This window comes from Lepisma saccharinum, chromosome 18 (assembly GCF_977018435.1).
Source record: "Lepisma saccharinum chromosome 18, izLepSacc3.1, whole genome shotgun sequence".
Classification (NCBI taxonomy): Eukaryota; Metazoa; Arthropoda; class Insecta; order Zygentoma; family Lepismatidae; genus Lepisma; species Lepisma saccharinum.
In genome coordinates, this window is record NC_139246.1 from 16,303,149 (window position 1) to 16,330,443 (window position 27,295).

At 36.1% G+C, this 27,295-nt stretch overlaps 1 protein-coding gene across 1 annotated transcript; it reads left to right on the top strand.

Annotated features, from left to right (window-relative positions):
• The first annotated feature begins 2,310 nt into the window (after positions 1 to 2,310).
• LOC146002415 (uncharacterized) lies at positions 2,311 to 27,102 on the top strand. The gene is made up of 8 exons (XM_083140237.1): positions 2,311 to 2,510; positions 3,622 to 3,783; positions 8,272 to 8,418; positions 10,798 to 11,118; positions 15,571 to 15,618; positions 16,185 to 16,280; positions 18,530 to 20,770; positions 23,751 to 27,102. Exons 1-8 carry the CDS (start codon positions 2,432 to 2,434, stop codon positions 23,882 to 23,884), a joined length of 3,228 nt encoding a protein of 1,075 aa, XP_082996363.1. The 5' UTR covers positions 2,311 to 2,431; the 3' UTR covers positions 23,885 to 27,102.
• Positions 27,103 to 27,295: the final 193 nt, after the last annotated feature.

The following is a 27,295-nucleotide window of genomic DNA, read 5'->3' on the forward strand; positions in this document are numbered from 1 at the left end:
CCATATGAATTTAGGTGTGTACTAAATACAGGGTTATTCAGAAAGAAAGAGCATTTTTCAAATGTTTATTTCTCACGAACTATAAAAGATAGATACACGTGCCATACATAAATGGATAGAGGAAGATTCAAAGTTTATAATCCTGTATATAGTTTCATTCAATACCTGCAATGGCATTTTTTTTTCTTTACAGCTAAATTGGCGATGCTACAGGAGAAGTCGTTCAAAAGAAAGAGCAGATTGCAAGTATATATTTCTCACAAACTATAAAAGATAGAAACACATGTCATACATCAATGGATAGAGGAAGGTTCAAAGTTTTATTGTTGAAAGTTTTAATGTATGCACTCAACATGAGAACCATGTGTTGCCCGAGAAACATCAAAACGGTACTCCATTTCTTGCCACACACGAATTAACTCGCCCCTAGTTATTGAATTGATAGCTACAACAATTTGGTGTGTATTGAATAGAACTAATAGGCAAGATTATAAAACTTTGAACCTTCCTCTATCCATTGATGTATGGCACACATTTCTCTCTTTTATAGTTTGTAAGAAATAAACATTTGAAATCTGCTCTTTCTTTTTTAATAACCCTGTATTACTGCCCTACTAGAAAATACCCTACCCTTCTGCCACCCCATTCATTTTTTATTTCTTTTGCTCTTTCACTGATATCCAGATATATCACATTAATAAGTAACATGGTTATTACTACGTAAAGAAATAGAAAATAGAAATATGTTAGACAAACCCTTACACATAGGACATACAGGAATTATGGGCTGTTCCAGTTACTTTCCCTTGCATAACATGGAAACGAGCAAGAGTAAAAAAATGCAACAGGTAATGTCATTTTCGAATCACCTTAGCGATGGTGGAGTGGTAGCGTGGTTGCCTTGTAATCAAGGGGGTTCCGGGTTCGATACCCGGTGGAGGCACATAGTAGTTCGGATTCAACTTTAAACTGTAGGTCCACTCCCAATTAGCCTTACTGTGCATAAAATGGAATTAAAACACCAAATCAATAAATCAATCTATCGAATCACCTTAGGGCCTCCTTGGTAGCGTAGTGGCAACGTTGTTGCCTTACAATGAAGGAGTCTCAGGTTTCATACCCAGTGGAGACATGTAGTGGTTCAGATCACACTCTAAACTGTAGGTCAAGTCCCAATTACCCTATCTATGCATAAAGTGGACTTAAATAAAAAAAACTCAACTCAACTCGAATCGCCATAAAGTAGAACTGAATTGTAGATGAGTGTCATTTTGTAAAATGTCTGGCTTGAATTTTAGACTATGCCAATGTATGGGTTAACAAGGCATCAAACCAGCATTCATCATGCTTAAGAAAGATATCAGTTAGTATTAATGACTAAATTCAAGCCAATACTTGCTCATAGTGATACATTGATATCAGTTAAGTTTCAGAAAATACATGAATGGTCCAGGATGTTTCATTAGAGAGATGAAGAATTGTATGTGTCTTGCATGATTTCATCTTTCATTCCAGTGTCAGTAATAATGAGGGGGTGGCTTAGAAAATTATATCAAAGAGTAAGATTAAGGTAGGTTTGTTTTCTGAAAAATTTGAATATAATAATAATAGAATTTTTAATTCTTTCTTAAAACTGCCAAATTTACAAACTTGAAGAATGGATGAGGTGCACATGTATGTGCAAGAAATAAAAGAATTTACTGTCTTTCTATCTATTTTGATTATTTTATGTCACTTTTGCACATCATTGATTATTTGCAATGATGAGGATAAATGATGAACTGATAAAATGGATGATTAGACACACAGAGTGACACACACATACATGCATTAAGAAGGGTTTGAACCCAGGACCTCTGGCTCAGTAACATATTATGTCAATCTCTCTCTGCCACATAGGTCAGCAGAAGTGTGGTTACTATCAAAACATGAGTAAGAATACTCTTGTATATTTTCTTTCCTTTGAATAACTGTTGGTACACTGTTTATATAAGAACTGTGAATTGTGTTTGTATCCACCAATGCTTCTCCATGTCTGCTCTTAAAATGTAACTTCAGCTAACATAATCCATTTTAAGAATTGTGGCATTTGTGCATGTATCAGAGATGGTATTAAGTTTATTCGTTGTTGCATGACTCTAGTTGATATTTCCTTCCAGGTTAGTTCTACACTATGAACATAACTCTTATCTTATCCATTGTGCTATTTGACAAATATTATTTTTTATCTTTGTTTGTTGTAATAAAGAGTTGCAATTCGCATTTACTTCGCCATTGTGTTAGATTTATTGAATTAAAGTTCATGTTTTACTTCAAGTAATCAACAGTCATGAAGATACTAGAAATGCTGGGAGCTAACTACTGTTTCTGATAGTCTGTATGAGGGAATTATTTCCCAATTGTTTCTAGTGCCTTTGTTTTGTTGTTGACCATGTTCTGTGTGTTATGGATGTTTATCGCTACGTGCAGTGCAAATCCAGTTTCTCAAGCAAGTGATCATCCAATTATCTGTAAGTACTGTATTTGAATGTAAGGTGCAGCTTAATTTCATGTTTTGGATGTTGAAAATTTAGTTGTGCCTTGGATTTTTTGTCATCTTGTATTAGATTATATAATAAACATACCACAGCATTAGTGTATTATAGAATGAAGTATTTGCCAATTTCAGTAAAATCAACTTTTCTTCTTGATGCTTTACCGAAATACTAGTATTGATATAAATTACCCTTAATGAAATTTTCTTATATTAGTATTGTTAATGGAAAATGTAACAACAATGTAAATGTAAGGCTAACAGTATTTTTCCAGTAAAGTACCAACTTTGCTGGTATGCGCATCCATGTGCCTTAAATTGGAACTAATGTTTTTCTATAATCTATTTCACTATCTGGTGGGTATTTTCTGAAGATATTTAAAAGCTTCTGACAGCTAAAATTATTTTCTTCTTCAGAAACCAAAACTTTTCAGAGTTAATGCGACTCTCGCCCTTCAAAACTGAGGCTTTTGAAAGTTATCAGCACTTTCATCTTCAGACACTGGAGCTTGCAAGCACTTAGAAATCATAGCTTTAGAGAGCTAATGCCACTCTCATCTTCAGTGATTCAAGCTTAAAGCCTCAGAAATATTTCTACAAATTACCTGTCTGATAGCTTGTGCATTTCAAGGCATGAGGGAGAGATGCTAATTAAGTTATTCAATAGTTATTCAGTCACCATTTACAGTTTTGTTGAAAGTGAACAACTGTAAATGCAAACAGCACTAAGATCTTGCATTGGAATCACTGACTTTGAGAGTAGTAAGCTCTTAGTACAATATTGTGCTGCAATGAAATTTCATCTGAGTGTGTCATCTAGAGAAGGTTTCGGTATCACAAAAGTGCAATTTTTGTTCTCATTTTTTTTTCGCAGAAAAAGCAAAATATTACCCTTCAGGTAAAAATTATATAATTTCGCTGAACGTTACAGAAGTGTTTTGTCAGTTGATTTTTCCATTTTGTGCATAGTTTGATCATTTTTCATGAGAAGTATCATCTTATACTCTTTGCCGTATTTTATACTTATGTTGTGTACACAAAATGGAAATTCATTACATAAAAATTCTAACATGGCTATTACATTTTAGATGATCATGCAACTATTAACTACAATGTTTCTCAACAAGAACCAATAAAAAATGCAAGTGTTTACAAACAACAGACTAACATTCACAGTGTTGCTGGCAAGTGGATAGATGGCATTAAGAATGAAACAGATCATGGCATTCAAGATAGAAACAAAACTGAAGGTAAGAATACTTTTAGATTTCAATTGTTTTTATATCGTGTTATTCATTTCATTTTCCATCAAGTACACTGTCATCTTCTGGTCTCAAAAGATGAAAAACAGCAGCAATGGGACTCAACATGCTGACCACATGTTCTCAGTGAGAAACCACTTAACAGACACTAGCACTTGGAGAGCTGTTGCAGTATGGATTTTAGCATTTAGTATACTGCCAACTATTGTAATACTGAAATTAAATTTTAGACTGAAATTTGCCTTTTGTGTGGATTTACGAATTGTGGCTAGAAAAAAACCGGACTGTTGCTACAAAATCTTTTATTGGTAATTTTGTACAATGCGAACATTATCCCCTTCAAAGTACTCCCCTGAACTATCGATACACCGCTCCACACGAATCTTCCATTTCTGGAAGCAGTGCTGGAAATCATTTTGTGAAACCATGTTCATGACTTCCGTCGCTTTTGTTTTCACAGGTTCTTTTTTCAGTGCTGATATGACCTTTGGGAATAAAAAAAGTCACACAGAGTGATACCTGGTGAATAGGGTGCATGTTCTAGCACTGGGATCCCATGCTTGGCCAAAAAAGCCTTGACTGACAATGCCGTATGGACAGAAGCATTGTCCTGATGAAGAATACATGACTTTCTTTTCCACAAATCAGGTCGACGTCTTCTTACTCGCTCACGAAGGGTCGTCAGCACCTTAATGTAATAATGTTGGTTGTCTTGCAATAGCTCGAATACTCAAGCGACGATCCTCTTGAATCAATTCACCGACATTTGCAATGTTTGATTCCGTTTTCGAAGTGCAAGGCTATCCAGGATGCGAGTCATCCGCAATCACTTCTCGTCCCTCTTTAAACCTTTGAAACCACTCAAACACTTGCATGCATGATAAACAATCATCTCCATATACTTCCTTCAAGAAACCATAAGTTTCTGTGGCAGATTTTCCGACTTTCATAAGAAACTTCACATTGATATGCTGTTCCACTTTCACACTTAACATTTTTCCGACGGAGCACAGATTCGTCGACAAGCTACAGCGGAACTGAGCACCCTGGGAAATCACACAGTCGATAGGCAGGATATCACGTTATACACTCATGCACCACTTGACCTTGACATGCTTGCCGTTTGTCAACAGCAACCCATACCGAAAATCACTGTTTCCCTTGATGTTAAAGATTTAAGACCAATAAGCGTACTACCAATTATGTCTAAAGTTTTAGAATGCATAGTGAAAGAACAATTAGTAGACCATCTGATGTTGCATGACCACTATTCTCCACATCAATCAGGTTTCAGGAAACAGCACAGTACAGTAACTTTAGTTAGCGTTGTTGATGACATAGCCAAGGGGATGGATAATGGTAAAATTTTGTTCCTGGTACTCCTTGATTACACCAAGGCATTTGACTCCATAAACCACAACCTCTTGGCAGAGAAATTGAAATCTATCAGTATAAAAGATAAAGAATTGTTATCGTTGTGGTCTTATTTAACAAACAGACAACAATGTGTAAAATTAGTACATGAGAATAAGTCGTGCATATCTAAATGGTTTGGTATCAAACAAGGAGTACCACAAGGAAGTATTCTAGGACCTATCATCTGCCACCAGTATGCAGATGACACACGATGAGTTGTCTGCCTGAAGGCAGGTATATGCCGTATATATACACAAACACCATTAAAAGACAGTGCAATGGCCCTGGAAGCATTGCAACAGGACCTCAATTCAATATCTAAATTGTCTGAATGTAATGCACTCAAGTTGAATTCATCTAAGTAACTTCAAAAAGTTGGAACCATTAAAACTCCCCCACCCTACACTGAATAATTACAAAATACAGAAAGTAGAAACAGCACGCAACCTCGGCATAATATTGGACGAGAATCTACATTGGGGTTCTCATGTCACACACACAATTAAAAACTCAATAGCTAAACTGAAATCACTTTTTCCATTCAAACATATGCTAAGCAAAGAAACTAAAACTCACCTAGTCAGCACCCTTGTAATGCCAAAAATTGATTATTCTTCCCCCGAATTTATAAACATCAACAGTACCCTAAATTACAAGCAAAAAAAACTTCAAAACAGTTGCATAAGATTTATACTGAATGTCAAAAGAAGAGAACATATTTCCCTGTACTTACCGGAACTTAATTGGTTAAACGTTACAAATATGAGAACATTTTTGGCATTGTCGTTATTGTACAGGATTCTGAACAATAAGGAACCTAAATATTTATGTGGTTAAATTGTTCCGTACAAGAAGAAGGGGAAACAAATTAACCTTCGTCAAAAAACATAATTCACGATCCCCACACACAGAACATGGAATGAACTCCCCCCACCACTGACCTCAGGGGAGCTCCACCCTGCAACACACAAAATAAACCTAAAGAAGCATATACTGGCCAGACAATAGTGTCTGGCTTTGTCTTTTCTGTAATGAATGGGAATGAGGTATTGGTTGTAGTTTTAGTTTTATCTCTGTGATAATTATATTCTAATTGTGGTTTTAGATTTAACTCTGTACCTTTAGTACATTAATTGTTTATTTTATAAGTATGAATGTTTTACTTTTATTTATCTACTGCAACAGTGATTTTCAGGAAGTGTAAAGTGTCAAATGTAATATGTATTTCACAAGGGTTTGTTGTAAGAACGACCCACAAGGCCAAAACATGCCCTCTCAATAAAGGCGATTTATTATTATTATTATTATTATTATTATTATTATTATTATTATAACCAGTCAGTACTTCTAGTTTGTTCTGAGGAAAACTTATATTATTTTCATGTCATTTCTCCAAAACAACTGTCGATATTTCATTCCTGCTATCTTGTCTAATTTTCATACATACTGGAATTACACAACTATTGTATATTTGTAGGAAAGTTCATTTTATAAAAATATATTTTAAGTTATAGAGCACAGGTTTTTCAAATACATCACTTGAAGTAAAACTCCTAGGTAATGGTAACACAGTTACGCCTTGTCTTCATGTTAATAAAACATTAATATACTGACCAAGGCAAAATTTTATAGTATAAAAAATATATACACTAAAAACATAACATTTCCACCCTCTAACGGGCTCTTCTTCAGATGAAGATTCACAATAAATTGAAGAAAGATACAGAACATCATTTTATATATACACTCCCAGACAGGAGACCATACACACAATAACAGGAAGGCGTACAAAAAAAATCATAAGAGGGGAGTTGTTTGTTGTAGAGGGTTGAAGTTAGTTTTATTTCATGGGTCATACTCATGATTCATAGGAAGTGAAGTTTTAACATCTCACAATGAAGTAAAACCAATAGAAAAATTCTAAAATATAGCATTGTTGTGTATCTACAATCATACAAACTGAATTTCATTCAGTTCTTCTTACTTTAAAACAAAATAAATATGTATTTGACAATACTAATGGAAAGTAGCATTGGTACCTATTCCTAATAATTAGTTCTAGAATTCTCTACTATTCCTATTTTAAATTTTCAAACCAACCATATTAACTTGAATTCTTTGCTTGGATAACTCGTAGTAATTGCTATGAAGGCTGCTTTGATTTTTCTCAGTTTCCAATTTGAATCTTTGTGTTATGTTACTGTTATGTTGTTCCTTTGGTAGTGCTAGTAGCAAAAGCACTAGGCAATGCATAATGTCTAGTCAGCATGGTGTGATAACCATTTAGGCTGGTTAACAGTGAAATCACATCATTAAGTGATGCAAATACAATTATGTATTGAGCTTGATAAGTAGACATTATTAAATACAGAGAAATTAGTATTCACTTTTATCCGCGAAGCTGTTTTTCTTTTTCGATTAATTTCAGTGGCCACTGCCACCATCCTCGTTGGAACTTGATGTACTGTTGCTTGGCATGCGTCCAACCTACTACTGGTCTTGCTAAACATATCAAATACAATAGCCATAAAATTCAAAAGGTTCAAGTCAAACACACTGCCCACACACTCGTAGACACCAAAATCAAGGAAACGCATGCCATAATGCACTTCCCGCATGAGCTAAACATTGATAGCAGACAAGCGCACCACACTTGGATTCCCCTACTACAACAGTTATTGCCCGGAAATAGCAGACGACACAGACCGAGATGCACAGTTAACAACAGCACACCTAGCGGAAGCCAGAGAACTACAAACAAAATATGCATGCCAAGCAACAGTACACCAAGTTCCAACGAGGATGGTGGCAATGGCCACTGAAATTAATTGAAAAAGAAAAAACAGCTTTGCGGATAAAAGTGAGTACTAGGTTCTCCGTATTTATATACTACCACGTCTCTCTTTTCCCAATTATGAATAGACATTATTTTTAAATACTTTCTTATCTCTTCTTCTCTTCTGATCTTGCAAAACTAACATAATTACAACTTTTTCATTCACAAACATTTTTAATTAACATATTAATTTACAAAAAAAAATTAATGTTCTTATTATTTAGGAAATATGGAACCCTCTAGAAAGAGCTTACTCAATTCTTCAACAGTGAAAAATGGGCATGAAGAAAATCAAAATAAATTTAAAAATCCTGATGTAGCGCATAATTCATCTTTACTCCTCAAACATCTAACTCCAAGCAAGAAATTTGGTAAGAAATGTGTTACATTGTGCATATGTACAATTTTATTCTTACATTCAATTCAAATTTATTACTGTAAAGCTCATATCGAATATTGTAGTTATTGCACATGTTATTATGCACAAGCTCTTGTTGTTTCAATGAAATCTATCTATTTCTATTTTTTACTATTTTAAATTACTTTTCTACTTATCTTAGTTAATTGTGGCAATGGAAGTGAAAGTGATGAAATAGGATCATTGGACAAGTTTACATATGCCTTTCCCAATATTCAAACCTTCGACCTCTGGTTTTGCAGCATGGTATGCTAACCATTTAGGCTGGATGAGAGTGTAATTATGTTAATTGAAATAAATATAATTATATATTTCTTCTTTATCATGAAGATCAGTGTTGCACACTAAGGAGCAGCAAGTCTAGCTGTTCTTAATTAAGTGATCTTACAGTTTTAAAACACAATATTTAATGTCATGTCGAAGTTGCAGTTCATATACAAAACTTTTTTTCCCCTCACATTTCTTAACCCTTTGTTTGTATAGACAGAGTGGATGGGACTCCTCCAGCATCCACCTTGCCCACTTGCCTAGTTGGGGTAGAGACTGCCATCAAGAAGAAGGCAGGTTTATTTTCTATTTCCCCTTCCCTATCACCAAGAGCCCTGCAAGCTGCTGCAAAAGTTAAAAGGCCATGGTTTCAGGTAGTCCAGTCTGCCATTTGGTTACTGATAGGGATTTTCTTCAATGCCCTTTTATTTCACAGGAGAAATTGGGGCCAGAGATTATAGCACTTACTGCAAATTTACCAGTGTTTAAGGCGTTTAATGGTATCCCCCAGTTAGCAAAATTTTTGCAAAGCATCCACCCTCGCACACTTTTCCAGTTGTCACCATGTTAAACCATAGGAGCATCCACTTCAACTAACTCCAAGACTCGACCAAACATCCCCCAGCTAAAATTCTCTATTTCAAGTGCTGACTTCTTCTTTCCAAATATGCAAAGCATACATAACAAACAAAAATCTCTCTTCCCCTCTTGTTTTGGTAGTAATATCAGACAGATATTTACAGATTTTGGGGCCAAATGAAACATCAATTGAAATAGTTAAATCTTTTTTTGAGTACATATAGAGAGCATTCCCTGACATTCGCAAAAGACTGGGTGGCAAGCGGCCCGGCATCAGCCCTTGTCTTTCCCAGTGAACGGGTCCGCGACAGTCGCATGCTACAGTCTGTTTTTTTTTTGCTCTCCCTGCCTTCACTCTCTTTCCTCTTCTGTTGTTGCAGACTGACGACAGTATAATCCTCCCTCGGAAGTTGTGTTGTGTTGTGTCGTGTCCGTGTGTTGAAGATTATGACTTAATATGGCACCACGAAAGTTTACATTACAACAAAGGATTTATTTGGTCGAGTGTTACTTCGGATAGAGGAATTGTGGAGAAGTGCAACGATATTTTGCAATGAAATTTCCTGGTGTTCCTGTTCCACATAGGACCACTATATTAAACCTCGTAAAAAAGTTTAGAGTAACAGGGCAACCCTTGAGGGTAAAAGCAACCAGAGCATGGTGTAGATCACATCACCTCCAAAAATGGTCGAGATCAAAGATTGTGTATGGCCCTACCTCCATATCCTCCTATGTGCCTTCATGACATGGATACAATGTGCACAGGGAACTTCATCTACAAATATAAGGTTTGCCCAAAAGAAACTAAGATTTGTCCTAGCGTCGTCGCTTAACTACACAGAGCTTTGTGTTTGCTCTGGTAGGTTGTGTTGTATGTAAGAAAACATACATGGTATGCATACCTGGTATGGTCTGACAGTGCAGTGTGTTGTTTACATGTGCAGAAGCACGTTCACAACATGAATTCGTCCACATATGCCCAGCAAGCAGTTATTCAATTTTTGAAAGCAGAAGGAGTTAGTGGAGTGTGTGTCTGTCATGCAGCACAGTGTTCAGATTTCAGATGGTGTGGTGAATTTTGTGACGGACGTGTGCACACTAAGGACTGAGGTCCATGATGCCGTTCAAGATTCATTCCACAGTCAACCATGGACGTTCTTCGCTCAGGGTATCCATACCCTTGTGACGTGCTGGGACACTTGCTTGAGCAGACAAGGCAACTATGTGTAGAGGATATGTCACCCATGGTTCACTTTTACTTCCTGTATGTTCATATATTCCAACCAAGAAACCATTACAGAAAAAAAACCAAGAGTCTCACTTTCATTTGGACAACCCTTATAGATTAGGGTTGAAATGCTACTCTGAGATTTCCTACCAAACACATGAGTTTGATATGACATGTACAATATAGACAAATATAGATAAAATAAGTTCTGTTTTCAAGTAGGTATTAAAACAATAAATGTTTTTCTTTCTTGCATAGGTTCACTGAATGAACTTGAAAGAAACTCCATTGATCCCTTACAAGATAAAACTGGTGCTGCAGAAAAAAAGCATAAAAAACATACAACAGCAAACATGAAAGAAGAAAAACTACCATATCATAATTATAAAGTTGAAACACAGCCTGCAGCCCAGAAGTTCAGACCAAGAAGATCTGAAGGTGAAACAGGAAGCAATTTAGCTGAACTTGATGATCAAGATAGAAGACCAATTATGAGGCTATTTAAGCATTCATCAAAAGATGAAGAAAAACCAAGCATCATACAGAGGATTGATGTTGATGATGGATATGAGTCTTATGGTAAGTGCAGAGATATTATATTGTACTTAACTTGATTCATAGATGCAGAAATGTTAAAAATCTCCAAGTGAGCTAGTAAGTAGCATCTATGGTCAATATATAAGTAGGCTTCTACTAATGTGAGGTCAGTCAAATATAAACTGGAATTTTGCTCTAGCTTTTTATTGCATGAAAAATTGGAAAAATACAAATTGATAATTTTTCTATATACATTCCACTATAATCAAGGCACTTTTGCCACTGAATTGGTCATTTTTTTAATGACTGTGGCATAGAAAGATTGTGGTTGATGTCGAAACCGATTGAAGCACTCCACCTCCTCATTGCTCTAAAACGTTGACCTCGCAGCACCTCCTTAAGTAGTCCAACAAAATGGTAATCATATGGTGAGATCAGGGCTATAGGGAGGATGTTTCACATAGTCCAGTGCATTTTTGCAATTCGTTCTTGAATTAAAGGAGTCTGCCGTCAGGCTTATTTTGTTTCACTACCAAGCTGTTGCTTTGATCTTAGCAAAATTTAACTCAGCTTCATGCCTTCTCTGGCGAGAAATTGAACAATAATACATTATTCAACTGAGACCATCATCACTCAATCATCATTCTCATTAGTGACTGAAAGTTTCAAAGGTGTCCTGTGTGGTATAGAATGCATCTCAGACATGCTCAGTTCAACCTCCGATTGGTCCTAGGTGAATATGTTTGCTTGTGCAGTTGTATGGAACAAAGTCTGGTTTATATACAGGGTGTCCAGCTTAGAGCTATAAAAAAGAAACAGTCCCAAAATCTGTTTGACCAAGAATTTATTGCGAATGAAGGTGTATCCTGATGCACCTTGCCATTACACATCACAAAATGAGACACACTGGCTCCATCACTGTCATTAAAAACGTCAATGCACTTGCACTAGGATCACGGACTTTAACTATTTAGGTGGGTACTTAAACAATGAGTGAAAAGGGAAGACGTGAAACGAGGCTGTGGAATCAAAGTTAAACGTACCCAAACCTAACTGTTACAAAAGTCATATGTTTGAGGCTAATGACGTGTATTTTGTACCGTCACCTCAGTCTCGAGAGAGAACCAACTAATCGGAGTAATCCGATCTATTTTACAAAGGGATACCATTCGCACTAATGTCAAAAGATGTTGCTTTTTATACAACAAAAGGGCTCCTTAAACTAGAACGGAAATTCTGCCATGGTTCCGTGTCCAATTAACTACAATCTCGTTTACCCAATTTTAATTTAAAGTATAGATTTCTCTTAGGATAAATATGTAATACAATGTATAGTTTGTGACATTATATTAGCCCACGCAACGTAGGAATGGCTAATATTCTCTTAGTACAACAAATACATCGACATAACATTTTTGACGAAACCAGCATCTATTCAATGGTCTAACTCTCTCCGAAGGTATTACAATAGACTAGATCAAACTGTTAACATTACGCCCAATATAAAACAACATCAATGCATTTTCCCCCCATTTAACCAATTCTAATTTGACAAATTATACTATACACAATTCAGTTCAAATGTTTCTTTTTTTTTTAAAGTTAGTAATGCCTAATCATTGATATTGGCATACACATGACATTTTAGAAAAACCCTATTTTTTGGTACTCTTACATGTTTTTGCTAAGGTGTGTAGCGTACCTATTTATCCCCAACAGTATCAACCTGAAATTACGTAAGTGCATTCCTTTCTTTGTGTGCCATATTAGTGCCAATTAGAGCCCAATCTGCCTTGCGTAAATAAGAAAAGGAACCGAACGTCACATCACATTACTCTGGGGGGCAACCGTGACGTTGTCGTGAAATTGCGAAGGAAACAACTATAATCCTTTTTTTTGTTTACGTTCTTTTACAATATTTCTTGATATTTGGACTTGCAATATGATCCAGCATAACATGTACATTCGTCCGACGACACTTCACTATTCACTAACGACTGGCAATAAAAGTACATACCTCAATAACGAATCAATTGGACTGTTTGATTTCTTGATGGTGGCAACCTAGAGAGAGCCAAACGTCGCCTTCCTACGCGTACTTTATCCAAGTACGTCCAAACTTCCTGGACTGGGACTTGTGTCTTTTTCCTCGAACTTCTTCAATTGTGTCTTCATCGTGCGTATCCCACTTCATCCACGAAAGAACCAGAATCAAAAGGGAGACCAGAGTCAAAAGGGCTTCGTGTAGTCCTCACCACTACTTGCTTCCATTTCTCGAACACCAACTCTCTCTCGTATTGCTCCCCATGCAATCTGAAAAAGAGCAGCTTCTTGTTGAGTTTCAGAGATAAAGATAGGCACTGCTACCGAAGGTCAACGGAGTAGGAGGAGGTATGTCTTGCCAAACGCGTCCAAGGTTCCATCAAGTCGAAACTTCCCTTCGCAACTGAACTTTCCTTTGATGCATAATCGCGTAAAACAAGAAATGCCACTGAGGGCCTCTAGCGGCAATTCGACCAACTAGCCATAATAAAAGGCTGACGCAAGGCGTACCGAAGTGATGAGGAAGAATGTGAGGTTTTTCTACGCGATAATATAACGTAATACTTTTATTACTGATCTGCATAGAAAAATGTCACAATACTTCAGTTCAACAAATGAAAACACACAGAACACCTTCTGTTGTGGAGTTCACTCCGCCATGTTTGTTTACTGTGCCCATGCTCATGCACGTGACACCATTTCATGTTTCTTGTAAATGGCAACAGATGGCAGTACCATACATACACAGGTTTTGACTGTGGCAGGTATTCGTAAACTGTAGTGCATGTATCTTTTATTATAGCTATAAGCCAGACACACTGTATACTGACCGACATACTATAAAAACTACTGAAACAACAGAAGCCAGTGATTTATGTACAGTCACAGATATTTCTGGATTCTAACAATCCCATTGATGTTCAATTGTATCCATACAATCCAGAACTGTCTGTGACTTTACAACTTTCGGGGAAAATAGCAGGTGCAATCAGGATTCAAACCCAGGCCTCCGGCATACCATGCGATTTCTTGATGAACCAAGTTACCAGATCAGATCTGATTCCACTTGATATTTTGCTTTTGCTGTTTTATGTGACAATTGTCTCCGTCGGTGATTCCACGATAGGATCTATTGCCTTTGAATCACTGATGACATCAACTGTGCTCCCAATGTAGTGCTTATGTTTTACCATGAATAGAAGGTGAACTAAGTAGATATTTAAGTCATCAGCATCGTATGTCAAAAAACAGTTCCGAGTCATGGTCAAGCCTTCATTTTACACTTGAATTTTTACACAGTTCACCTCATGTATGCAACAAAACTAACGTCAGATTTTTTTTTTTGTGTGTGTGTGTGTGTGTGTGTGTGTGTGGGGGGTGTGTGTGTGTGTGTGTGTGTGTGTGTGTGTGTGTGTGTGTGTGTCCTTGAACTGGATGGAGATGGGGTAATCTAGTCAGTAGGGTGTCTGACTGCCACATGGGAGATCCGGGTCTTGATTCACAGAGGTGGTTGATCTAAGGTTGGAATTTTTTTGGCCATGTCCCTGCATAAAGTGGCTCTGGGGTTCACCCAGCATCAAATAAATGGGTACCTGGAGCAACTCTGGAGAGGTAAAGGCAGACAGATCGAAGATGTGTGGGGCACTACCCTCATGTACCCTAATGGGCCTTCATGGCATGGTGCAATATGCACAGGGAACTTTACCTTAGCTAATGGACTTGATCCTAATCCATCAAATTAGCGAGGTATGCTTGTTGTATAGAATCCTCTGTTTTGTATGTATTCTTTCATTATAATCATAAGGAAAAAGAGCATTTTGTCATTGTTTTCTTAAGACATTCATTTTACAAATGCCCCTTTTTGTTTCTCATCAAAGTCGGAAAATATTTGGATGTTTATTGTCTGATCTTGCTGCATTCCTCCAATAACATATTTGTTAATATTATCAAATTGTAATCAAAGGGTGCCCATTTAACTTGCGAGGGGTCACAAGTCTACTTTAAGCTGTAGGTAAAATTCATATTAGCCTATTCACACACACTGTGCATTTTAAATGAACTTTCTGCTTTCGTTTATTAATACATGAATTATTGAAAATCTTGTGAATACAAAAACTTATAGAGCTAGCTTTTTTGTAGTTTTGTTATTTTATGTTGCCTCAACCTCTGTAGGTCCATTGTGATGATGATGATGACTCGTAAGCTGCAAAATATATCATGTGACAAACATGCATTGCTTTACCTAGAATTCAACCTAGGAACTATGCGTAGTGCCCTGGTGTTGTATGGTAACACTTCACCTGATGAACAAAATCTCACTCTTCACTACTATGTCTACATGGTGTTCAAAGCTGTTCTTATGAGATAAAACAGCCAGTGAAATCTTATTTAATGTAAAGGAGTATTTAAAAATGTGTATTATACATGTACCTTTGCATATTTTATTTTCAGAGGATGATGACTCATTGGAAGCTGATGCCTTAACATCATCTGAAGAAGGTTGAGTTTTATTTTAAATTTATTCATATATGCATGCATGCTGTATTTTTAGTGAAATGAATAAATTAATTCATAGCATGTCAATTCTATATTTATCAATATATCAGTAATATTAAGTTCTTATTATAAATTATTTATGCTTTGCAGAAAGAAACATTTGGTAGCTAATTGAAGGGTTTGGGTGTAAAACCTGGTAAGTGACATTTTGGTCATTTCTGAGTTCATTAAGAAAAAGGTTATTAGAAGCTATACTGTAGATAAATTGTTTTCGTATTGTGTTTATTAATTTAACAAGGCTTCACTGCATTCAATGCAAATTGTGTAACATGGCAATTTCACTTGAAAATTGAAGGATGGCACATTTTACATTGTAACTCAAAAGTTACCAAAATGTCACTTACCATGTTTTACACCTGAGCCCTTCAATATTGAAATGAAGTTCGAAATACAAAATTGTGAACATTTTGTTCACCAAATATCATTGAAAGATTCTTTACTGCATGTGATTATTTGAAATAGTAATACTCAAATGTGCATATCTAATTCTTATTTTATTTGCATTGTAGAATTAATTGATGAAGCCAGCAGGGAAAATGAAGAATATAATAATTATATTGGATCTCCAAAAAGCCGTAGGCAAATTGATAATTTTATTCCGAAAGGTATGGCATTCCATTTGTTATTCATTTTAATCACCTTTGTTCCTTAATATTTTCAAATATGATTTCAATGTGTTAGAACTATTTCAGTAATGTTGTGTTTAAATCATTACTGCAGGAGGTATTGGGAATTTAAAAGCAACTTAGTACTTCAGAATTGAACAATATAGGTGAAAGAAATGTACAAATTCTTGAAAATTAATTCTATTGGTGTTATATATCACACATTGGGTAGATATTCGACACTATATGGATATCAATATCCAGATTCATTGTAAAGGTCCTCATTACCATTTTTTTATACAAATTGTAAAAGGACTGGAGCCATATGTAAGTACTCTGACCTTTTTTAACGTATAGGCATAATGATATATTGGTTTATTGGTAAAATTACCAATAATTTTACCAGTTCAATATTGAGTGCAGTATTCTGATCTATTGTTATTGTTTTTGTGAATATAAACATTTAATTAATGTAACATTCATGTGCTGTTGAATGAATTTCTAAATATGCAGTTTCTTTATCGTTGTTATAAGGATGGCAAAATATGCATTTTTAACTAGGGCTGAATCAATATTTATTATTTAATGATGATCTCATATGAAATTACAAATATTTTAATTTTAGTTAATTCCATTGGAAAACATTCATTCAAATTTCTAAGTAATCTGAACTTCTTTATATTTCTAAATTTTTAAGTTTCCATATCGGTAGGAATAAATAAGAGTGTCAGCACTGGTATTGATATTGGTTCAAAGTGCTATTGTCTCATTCATAATTGGTTCAAAGTGCTATTGTCTCATTCATAATAAAAGCATAACAATATGTCAGAATTATGCATGATGCGGTTACAGGCTATTTACAGAAGTATGAGATCAGTAAAATTATCAACAAATAAACTAATACACGAATATGTATATTTCAGCCAATATTGATCGAGTACGAAATAATCCATCACTAATACATTAATTAAAGAAATGAAGAAATCAATCAGATTCATCTTTTTTTTCATTTTATATAAAATCAGTACAATATCAGTTATCAGTATCCATATTTTTTTAATATTTGTTACAGTAGTGGAGATTGGGTGCCAAAACTGAGGGGGCAAGGACAGTTTACTTTCTCTTGGTAGACAAGGCTTAGCATTAAGAGGCCATAGTGCAGGGGCAAAAATGTCAGCTTGGTGGCTGACCATTTTAAGTGGCCAACTTTTGATCTTACCACTGAAGCTTCCAGCTTCAACATTTGTGTTCTTAGTGAGGATCAAATTCATCTAATCATCATTCAGGATTAGGCCAAAAGTGTAATAGAAAAGCAACACAAAACAGCAAAAATACAAAGTACAAATCATCAGTGGCCGCGGTGGCTCAGTCGGTAACGTGTCTACTACCATGCTAAAGGTCCCAGGTTCGATCCCTGGCCGGTTCAAATCTGGGAACTTTTCTAACGTTGGAAGCGGCCCTGACACCCACCCAGCATCGAAAGGCCATGGGTACCGGGGGAAACCCTGGGGGGTAAAGGCAGTCAGGGGCGCGATGCTGATCACATCACCCCCAACCACGACCGGATCAAGAAAGTGTGGGGCGTTACATGAAACACATTTTTAAAAGTTATATATAATATTATATGGAACAGTATAACAACCACATAGCCTGTCTCTACATATTAGTAGTCAGAGATTAACTTGTGATGGCAAGGAGGAATGTTAAGTAGTTAATAAAAATTTCAGTAATCACAAAACTATAAACCAATGTAATATACACAGACTGGCAACTGTTTAATAGCATTTCTACCAGTTCATGGCATTAGACCAACATAGTCGGACCCCTCTCGATGCTAGTCTGCAGCTCTACCTTACTAAAATGAGCTGTGATCGAACTTTGATGTACTTCCTCTATTGGCAAAATTTGCATCAGTCCATACGTAATATCTACAAAATTTTAATAGGTTCTTACATTCCTCTTACATAACTACATTTGGTTACATGAAGGTAACTTATATCGGTTCATGTTTCAGGGGATGAAAGATATTGTATCAAACTAATATACTAACAGGAGGTACTCACTTATCCACAAAACTGGTTTTCTGGTGATCTGATCCCTAGAGGATGGTTGCAGTTTCCACCGAAATTTAAAGAAATAAAAATAAACATTTCATGGATAAGCGAGAACTTATTTTTAGTACATTCATAAACTTCTACTAAATTGTGTAAATCTATTTCTCAGAAAAGTATTTTCTTTTTCTTTTTCAGAGAGAAAGAAAACAATAGGTGCAAAGATGATCATTATAAATCATAAGGACTGTTCAAAGAGTCACGCAACAACTACGACTACTCCTTCCTCCCTAATCCCACCGTACCTGTGTGCAATGTCACTAATGAAGCCAAACAAAAATCAAGTAGTCGTTACAGGCCCTGGGCCATATCCTACAGTGGTCATACCATCAAATTTCTTTGTAACCCCTGTACCACCTAACAATAACATTCCATTACCTGAGCAGCCTGGTTTGCCTCCTAATGTCATCAATAGAGAACAAATTGTTCCACTCAGCCAACAATATCCAATTCAACAACCAATGGTAGGAGAAATGTATAATCCTCATTATCCTGGACAGCAGCCAATGGGAATGGTGAATCAGCCATATGGTGAGCAACCATCCCCTGGATATGTGAACCAACAATTTGTTGGACAACAGCCTGGTGGTATTCAACCACAATTCCAAGCAGATTTTGTTGACGAGGAATTCGATGATTACTTTATGTATGATGACCCAAGCCAGAATGGAAATGGTACAAATGCAACGGACAGCAAAAATCAACAGAATAAACATAGACGATCTAGGATAGGTCGGAGAAAGTACGATAGTGGTAGAGGAATGGCTAAGAGATCACGTTTAGGTATGAAGGGACAAAGAAGGAAGAATCTACCATCTGCTCGTTCACAATCGGTGCCGAATATTCAACAGAGATATTTGAACAGAGAAGCAGATAATATCTGGCCACTTGAAGCAGACTACAAAACAACTCCTGTGGATGAAAAGAAATTGCAAGATCTTGGCTACAGAGAAATTGTTCAAGAGTTCCACACCAAGAAGGAGGCAGGAAAGGGGCAACAGCGTGTCCGTCAGGATATTCCAGGAGCAGGTGGTCAGCGGGAACTTGTTCAGGAATTCGGTCGTCCTGGAGAGGGTGGAAAGGGGCATCAACTTATACGTGGGGACATACAACCAGGAGAAGGCCACAGGGAAATGGTGCAAGAGTTTGGAAGCGCAAGAGGTAAAGGTTTGCAAGTGATGCGTGAGGATAAAAGTGCACAGGAAATGTTCAAGCACAGAGAAATGATTCAGCAATTTGGAACTGTTCGTGATGACGCTGGCCAAGAAGTGCAGCAAGGTTCGGCTGCCCAGTCGCCAGATTCACCAGGGGGACATGTGGAAATTATACAGCAGTTTGGTTTCAGGGGGGATGCCCAACAGATCCTAAGAGGTGAGATCCAGAAAGTTGGCAAAAGTGGAGAAGTTATCCAGCAGGTAGAAGACATGGGTGCCGGGCAACAGGTTGTACGAGGCGAAATGCAGGGAGGTGGCCAAGGATTAATGGTGCAGCAGTTTGGAAGTGTACGAGACGTTTACTATTACGACTACGATTACTATGGCAACGAGACAGACCTTGAGGGCGATGACTATCAGGCAGCACCTGAGAGTTCACAAAAGTCTCAAATTACACAAAGAAGTGGTCAGCCGCTGGACAAAATATCAGAAGACGCCACCAATAATTCCAATAGCACAATGGTATCTGCATCACAAGTCATGAGTAACGAAACAACCTTAGGCAATATAACAAATAGTAATCGCTCATCTGAAACTGGAGATGAAGCTGAAAAAATACAAAGTGCTACATTGGGAAATGAAACCACACAAACTAAGAATCCTCAGGTTTCATCTGAGAACGAGACTTCAGTCAGTAATACCAGCAAACCTAGTAATGAAAAACCTCCAAGTCGGCGAACATATGGTCAGCAGTGGAAACGGTCAATAAGTGAGCTGGCTCCTACTCAACACAGCCATTCCCCTCATAAACATACAATTGCAAATGAGAACAGCAGTATCGCGAACAGCACCGAAGAGCCTAGTCACTTAAACAGTATACACAGCAACAATTCAACCAATCCAGCAACAAAAATAAAACTATCTAAAACAATCCATTCAGCAATTGAACAAGAATCAGAACATAATGTTTCAGTGCACAAAATCAATGCACAATGGAAGGAACATATTAGTTCAGTACCAAACGAAAATTTCAGAAATGACAGGATAAATATTAAACTTGGAGCGCACATAATTTCAACCCTGCCTACCATAATAGAAATACTTACGAAGAATCAGACATTCCAGTGGAACCATGGAGAACAAAATGGTTCCGTAAGTTCAAATGAAGCCCCAAAGACGAAACAAAATATTGATGGTGGAGCTACACAAGACAGCTTAATGAAAGGTAAGGTTCTGTATAAGGAACAGTTCAAGAATGGGGGAGGGTTATAGGTAGGGCTCGGAAGTTGAGGAAAAATCCTTTTTTTTTCCTAGTGTCCAAAGACGAGGCCCAACATATGTTCATCTTGGGTCATTATAGGCCAGAAAAAGGTGTTTTTTGGTCCTTTTTTGCCTTTTTTAGCATTTTTTAGACTATTTTTAGGTCTTAACGGCTTTTTTTTTGTAACTTCACCTTCTTTCGACTACGTTTTTACTGACCATTCTCAATTCGAATCATCATCAGTTCATCAACTCTTAAGCATCCTTTCTGTAGTAAAGAAATAATAAAAAGAAAGAAAGAAAGAAATGTATTTGAACCATCCCTGAAACAAGAGAAAAACATTTTTCGATGACTGAAGCAGGTACGGTACAAGGTCCTTTAACTGTAACTTGTCTGGAAGGTGTAAGTGGCAACTTTATCTTGTTTTGAAGCTTTCAGCATGGTGTATACACCCAGATGCCTGAAAAGATCTCAAGTCAGATAAGGAGGTGCCACGCATATTCATTAAATATGTAATTAGAACTGAAGTTATTAATTAATTTGGATCACATTTATACATCGTTTTTTCCATTTTTAGGTCCTTTTTTGATATTTTTAGGTCTTTTTATAGGTATTTTTTTTTGGCAATTTACAGGTCTTCAACTTCCGAGCCCTAGTTATAGGGGTACAGATTTACCTAGAACTGATCATTCCAGCTTGTATCCTCTCTAGTATGACCTCCCTTAATCTATTTGGCAGGTGCAATTTTTCAAATGAAACGTTTTAATTTTGTTACTGAAAATGTCAGTGAATATTTATTCCAGAGAGGAAGAGAGACAAAAAAAAAAGACTCTCTCCCTCCACCTGAAATCAGAAATATTTACACATGGGCAGTGGTGCAGGAATGTTTTTGGTTTGGGGGAACAAAGTTCAACCTGCATATACTGGGTTGGCTACATTTAAAGTTACCCTATTAAGAACACTCTCGAGTTCGTTTGAAGCATCGGATTGCAGTGAAACTTGGTAGAGAGGCTATGGAGACCACAAGTAAATAAATTCTGACTAAAAGAAAAAAATGTTCAAATTTTCACCACCATGTATCACTGAGGTGCTGCAGTAACAAGAACTATTAATTTAAGTTTATCGGTACAGCAGTATTCAGTATGTGTCTTGTCAACGTGAATGAAGCTTTGGAAGTGTAACACAGCGTTATCAACAGTGTGACGATGCATTTCCCAGTGTGCACAAGATTTCAGCGCCCCATTTTAACCTGGTGGTAAAAAATTTGAACTCTTTTTTTTTTTTAGTCATCACCGCGGTGGCTCAGTCGGTAACGCGTCTGACTACCATGCTCAAGGTCCCGGGTTCGATCCCCGGCTGGTTCAAATCCAGGAACTTTTCTAACGTAGGAAGCGGCCCCGGTGCCCACCCAGCGTTGAATGACATGGGTACCTGGGGGAAACCCTGGGGGGTAAAGGCAGTCAGGGGCATGATGATGATCACATCACCCCCACTCATGACCGGATCAAGAAAGTGTGTGGCGTTACCCCCACACCCCCTATATGCCTTCATGGCGTGGTGCTAAGCACAGGGGAGCACTTTACCTTTTTTTACCATCATTCGTTTCACAATGTTCTCCATAGCCCCTCTATCAAGTTTCACGGCAATCTGATGCTTCAAATGGGCTCCAGAGGGCTCTGAATAGAGTAACTTTAATTGTGACCACCCTGTATGTATGTGTGTGTGTGTGTGTGTTGCATAACTTTGGCTGCCAATAGAAAAGCAACATTCACAAAATGATTTTTATTTTTTTTATTTAAAGAAAAAATAATGGGTAATTCAAGATAGATTTAACTTTCTAAGAAATGTACAATTCTGGAACAGCTACAGTTCCAGCCTTCATTCAATCATTTTCCACTCATTTTAACAGTTGTTACTTTCTTATATGTTTTCTGGGAACACAGATCAAGTGAGGTATGAAGTATAATATGTTTTAGGTTTGACACTCCTATGTTATTATATATTAACTAACTTTTTCATTAGAAGTAGTTGTTATTCACTATTTTGTGGTTTAAGAGACCATTACTTACTTTTCAATCATCTAATGATTCTTGTATAATTTTTATTAATCAACTAATAAAGGACTTATGAGTTGTGGTCTCAATAATAATTGGCATAAATCTATGATTTGATCCACAAATTTCTGAACATTGTCCAAAAAATAAACCAATTCGACTAATGTTTACCCCTGCTTGATTAAGTTGTCCTGGGGTGGCATCTATTTTAATTCCTATTGATGGTATGGCTCATGAGTGTAAGACATCTGCGGATGTAGTTAGGATTCGAATATCTATATTAATCGGTAATACTGTCCGGTTATCTACATCTAATAGTAGGAATGAGTTTGCTATTATTTCATTTGTTGGGGTTATATATGAGTCAAATTCTGCCTTTATAAAATCAGAGTATTCATAGCTTCAATATCATTGATGCCCAATAGTTTTTAGGGTTAGCGAGGGATTTTATTCTTTTGGAGATGATGTAGACAAAAGAAACTTTTTTTACATTAGCTAATAGTTTTTGAATGGCAATGTCTGTATGCAATATTGATTAATATTAATGTGTAAGTATTCCACTGCAATTATATGCATAAGTTTACCAGAGTTTTGCTTTACATTGTTCAAAAATTACATCAAAAATAATAATATAGCTGTCATTTAATCAGAAATTCCAAACTTGGATAATCCTCGAGATAATTAAACTCCATAAATGTGAAATGCTGCATTTTTGTAGACCCCATAAAATATCTAAACTCCATAACAATATCACTCAGTAAAAAAGTTTCTAATTAATACATTCTGATTTGTACTAAATAACTATCCAAACATTATTTCTAAAAAAACTAATAAGAATTTTATGTATTTAAGTACAAATTTTAAATGATATTTTTTTTATCTACTTACAGAGTCAAGAGTTTCTCCACAGCAAGAGGAAATGAATGCTACACAAGCTTTAGGTGATGTAGGGAAAAGGAAATTGCTTACAAGTGAAAAATTGAATGTCACCCATACATCTCAAAAGAGGTACCCATCATCGTAGCATATAGGCGTAAAACGAATCATTTAGGAAGAGCAGGCTCACAATTTTACTTTATTTCTTACAAAGATTTATTATTAGTGAAATGCTTCATTGTGTGTTTTTACAAATATAAAAAGTGTGAAAATGCAAAATATAATATTCACACAGATAATTTCATTTGATGCTTTGGCCAAATTATTGGACTCATTGTAAAAAAGAAGCATATTTCCTTGAAAGTGTTCTAACTAAATATATTTGACTATTGTTATAACTTTTTATTGGATTAAACTGTTTATCTGCTTCGATATAATCTTGTTTCCCACAATCTTTTCTGTTGCTGTGTCCCAAGAATAGGTGGCAGCACCATTCTTTCCATTTTTGCAAAAATGCCTGAAACAATACATACATTGTTTACCATGTTATTAATGCTATTTTTTGGCTATAACAAAGGAAATCATATTAATTGTGGTTGTTGTAAGGGTGTTCTTTATTTGTATCTTCGGAGCAACATGTAATTTCATAAACCACGTGGTTTAAAGTTTAGAAGAAAGAGTGAAAAGGAATTTTACACAAACAATGATTAAAATGGGATCAGAAAAAGCCAAAGGTGGTCATACGAAGTACTGACAGTACTTGCAGTGTGTATCACAAAACATTAAATCCGTCAAACTTCTCTACATAAAGTGAGTTAATCTGTGTTTCATTTTCTCAACTAATGAGTCCAATAATATGGCCAATACTGTACTTTTAATAATGATTTTTTGAAGGTGTTTGGATATATCTATATACAGTGGCGTGGCGTGACCTTTTCAAAAGTGTTACCAGCCATCAGAACTTATCATCTCCACCCTACACTGCCCCCCCAAAAGCATGCCTTTGATCTGGATTTTTTGTTCATTTTGTTCTCTTATTTTTGCAATCAGCTCAATTAGCCACAATCACTCCTAGAAAGAACTACCACTCATGAGAGAGTTACCGTGAAAATCCAGTGAATAATGGTCGAGCCTTGTCAACCATCTCTGTTTCTTTGCAAAGAGATGGAAAGGGGAAGAAGAACCACACATTTCTCGGGTGAGCAGACAACAGAATTCCCCTCCTCCAGTGGTGGAAGGGAAGTCCAGATGTATGTACTACTGTTTCCAACTTACTTTTTTTCAGCAAGGTTTGTCCAAATTACGAATCACATCAAGTACTTATCTTTTCGTCTATTACGTAAATAGTCTCGGTTGTAGTTAAATCCAGCTTTGGCTTTGCAGTCTAGCTCTTGTTGCTTCAGAGAAATAGTATCCCCATTCTAGGCAGGATTTAGCTCTTTTCTGGAAATCCAATGTGACAACACTTGTTGATCCAGTAGAATGCACCGGCAACTGGGCCCCTAAACAGGCACACTTGCGTCTAAGTTTTCCCCAGCTGTTCCCTTGCATTTGTGCCCTTTCCTCTTGTTACCTCTTGAGGGTAGCAGAACGGCCTGCCTCTTCACTTTTGTCGGCTGCAGGAAAAATGTCCTCTGCAATATACACTCAACTGCAACGCTGTCAGTTAACGTATTTAACAATGTTGTTATTTTATTGAAAAAACTTTGTAATTTCTTTACATTTTGCTATTACCTGCGGTAACACCGGTTACATGCACGCCATGCCTCTGTCTATATATGTATTAGGACTGGGCTAATTCTGATGCCAATGTATCAACATTAGCTGATACCAGTGGTATTAGTATTGGAAATATCACTGGTACAGTGGGATGGTTAAGTATTACCAAACAAATTGTCCATCACTTCTTTATTTATTTTTTTTTTAACGATAGCTTCAAGAATTGAAACAAAATGACAAACAAGCTGCTGACATCCTCTGCACCAGCATACATAAAAACCCATTTCTTAAAATCACATAGGGTACAAGAGAATAAACCATGAAAATACCGTAGTCATGGACAATTTTCAGACCAATACTTCTGCATCCCACTGTACCAGCTGATAGTTTACAGGAGTGCAAGAATCTTGAGAAGTCCACAAAAATGTTGCACAAATCTTTCATAGAGTTTGTTATTTTGCCAGCAGCATTTTTGGGAGAAACTGTATTGTGTTCAAATAGTTATGAATACTTTAAAGAAAAATCTTGTACTTTGATGTGCTATAGTTCAAGTGAAAAACTAGATATTAACATTTATAAATATTGTGATCCACTTTAGTTTGTTTCAATTTCTAAGTATCAGCATTGGTATCATTGGGAATCACTGGCATATACAAGGGGGAGCTGATTGGGCAACAGCCCCTCCCAAAATTTTAAAATGAAAGCTGTAAATAACTTGGGAAAAACCCAAAGTGCAAACCCACCTTGAAATTACCTAATTACCATTTTTGCCTTTGAGCAATGTTTAAAACAAAGGTTAATCCATAAGTATGCATGTATTGGTAAAACTTACCCACCGGATTTTGAAATACATTTCTTGATCACTTCCAATGAGTGTCTGAGACCACCTTTTTCAGTACTTTTCCAGTGAATCATTCCGAGACCTTGAATTGACTGTTAGTTTGCTAGTTCTGCTCACAGGGCTGTAGAAAACATACCTGGGTAAATTTATCCAATGCATGCTCATACATTTCAGTTTGGTATTCAAGATGTTATTTCTTTTTATCAATTTTATAAATTGTGGGATTCAATGCAAATGTTCAAAATTAATAAAATTATATCAATCAATGAAGGTATTACTATTTACATGATTTAAAACAATAAAATACCAACACAAAGCACTTGTGTTAGTATCAGCTCAAAGTAATACCAGCTCAACCCTAATATATTTGTAAGTCATATGAGATTTACAAGCATTTCAAGTATCTCAAAAGTTCTGGAATATTTTTTGTAATATTTGTGTTAAGATTCTTAAAATGTGTAATCCTATACTTAAATCTATTGGCATGTCATTATTGCTTCTAATGACTTAACATATCTCATCATTGAAGTAACAATTTGGAATTTGCAGATCAGTAAATTTTCTTAACCAAGAGAAATTATGTAAAACAGCACATATCATAGTCACTATCACGTACAATATGACATTACTTGCTACAAATAATAGCTACATAGATTCATCTATTCATTATAATAATTAAAATGCTTACAATTCAAATGTACATGTAATATTGCATAAAGATATATAGATCTGTTGATGAGAATATATCTGAATTAAGTGTAATAATGAACAAAAAAATAATAAACTAAAGTGCAAACTGGTACACAGGAGAATGTATATTCTTTATTCATCCTCTAATGTAATTCAAATACAAATCTAATAATTTACAATACTACAAAGAACACACATGATTGAAATTCATAGAGTAATTGTAGTTAATACAATTTCATGAGAAAATATGGATATCATATTGTTTGGTTTTTTTTTTGTTTTGTTTTTTTAGAAAATAAAAAATAAGGT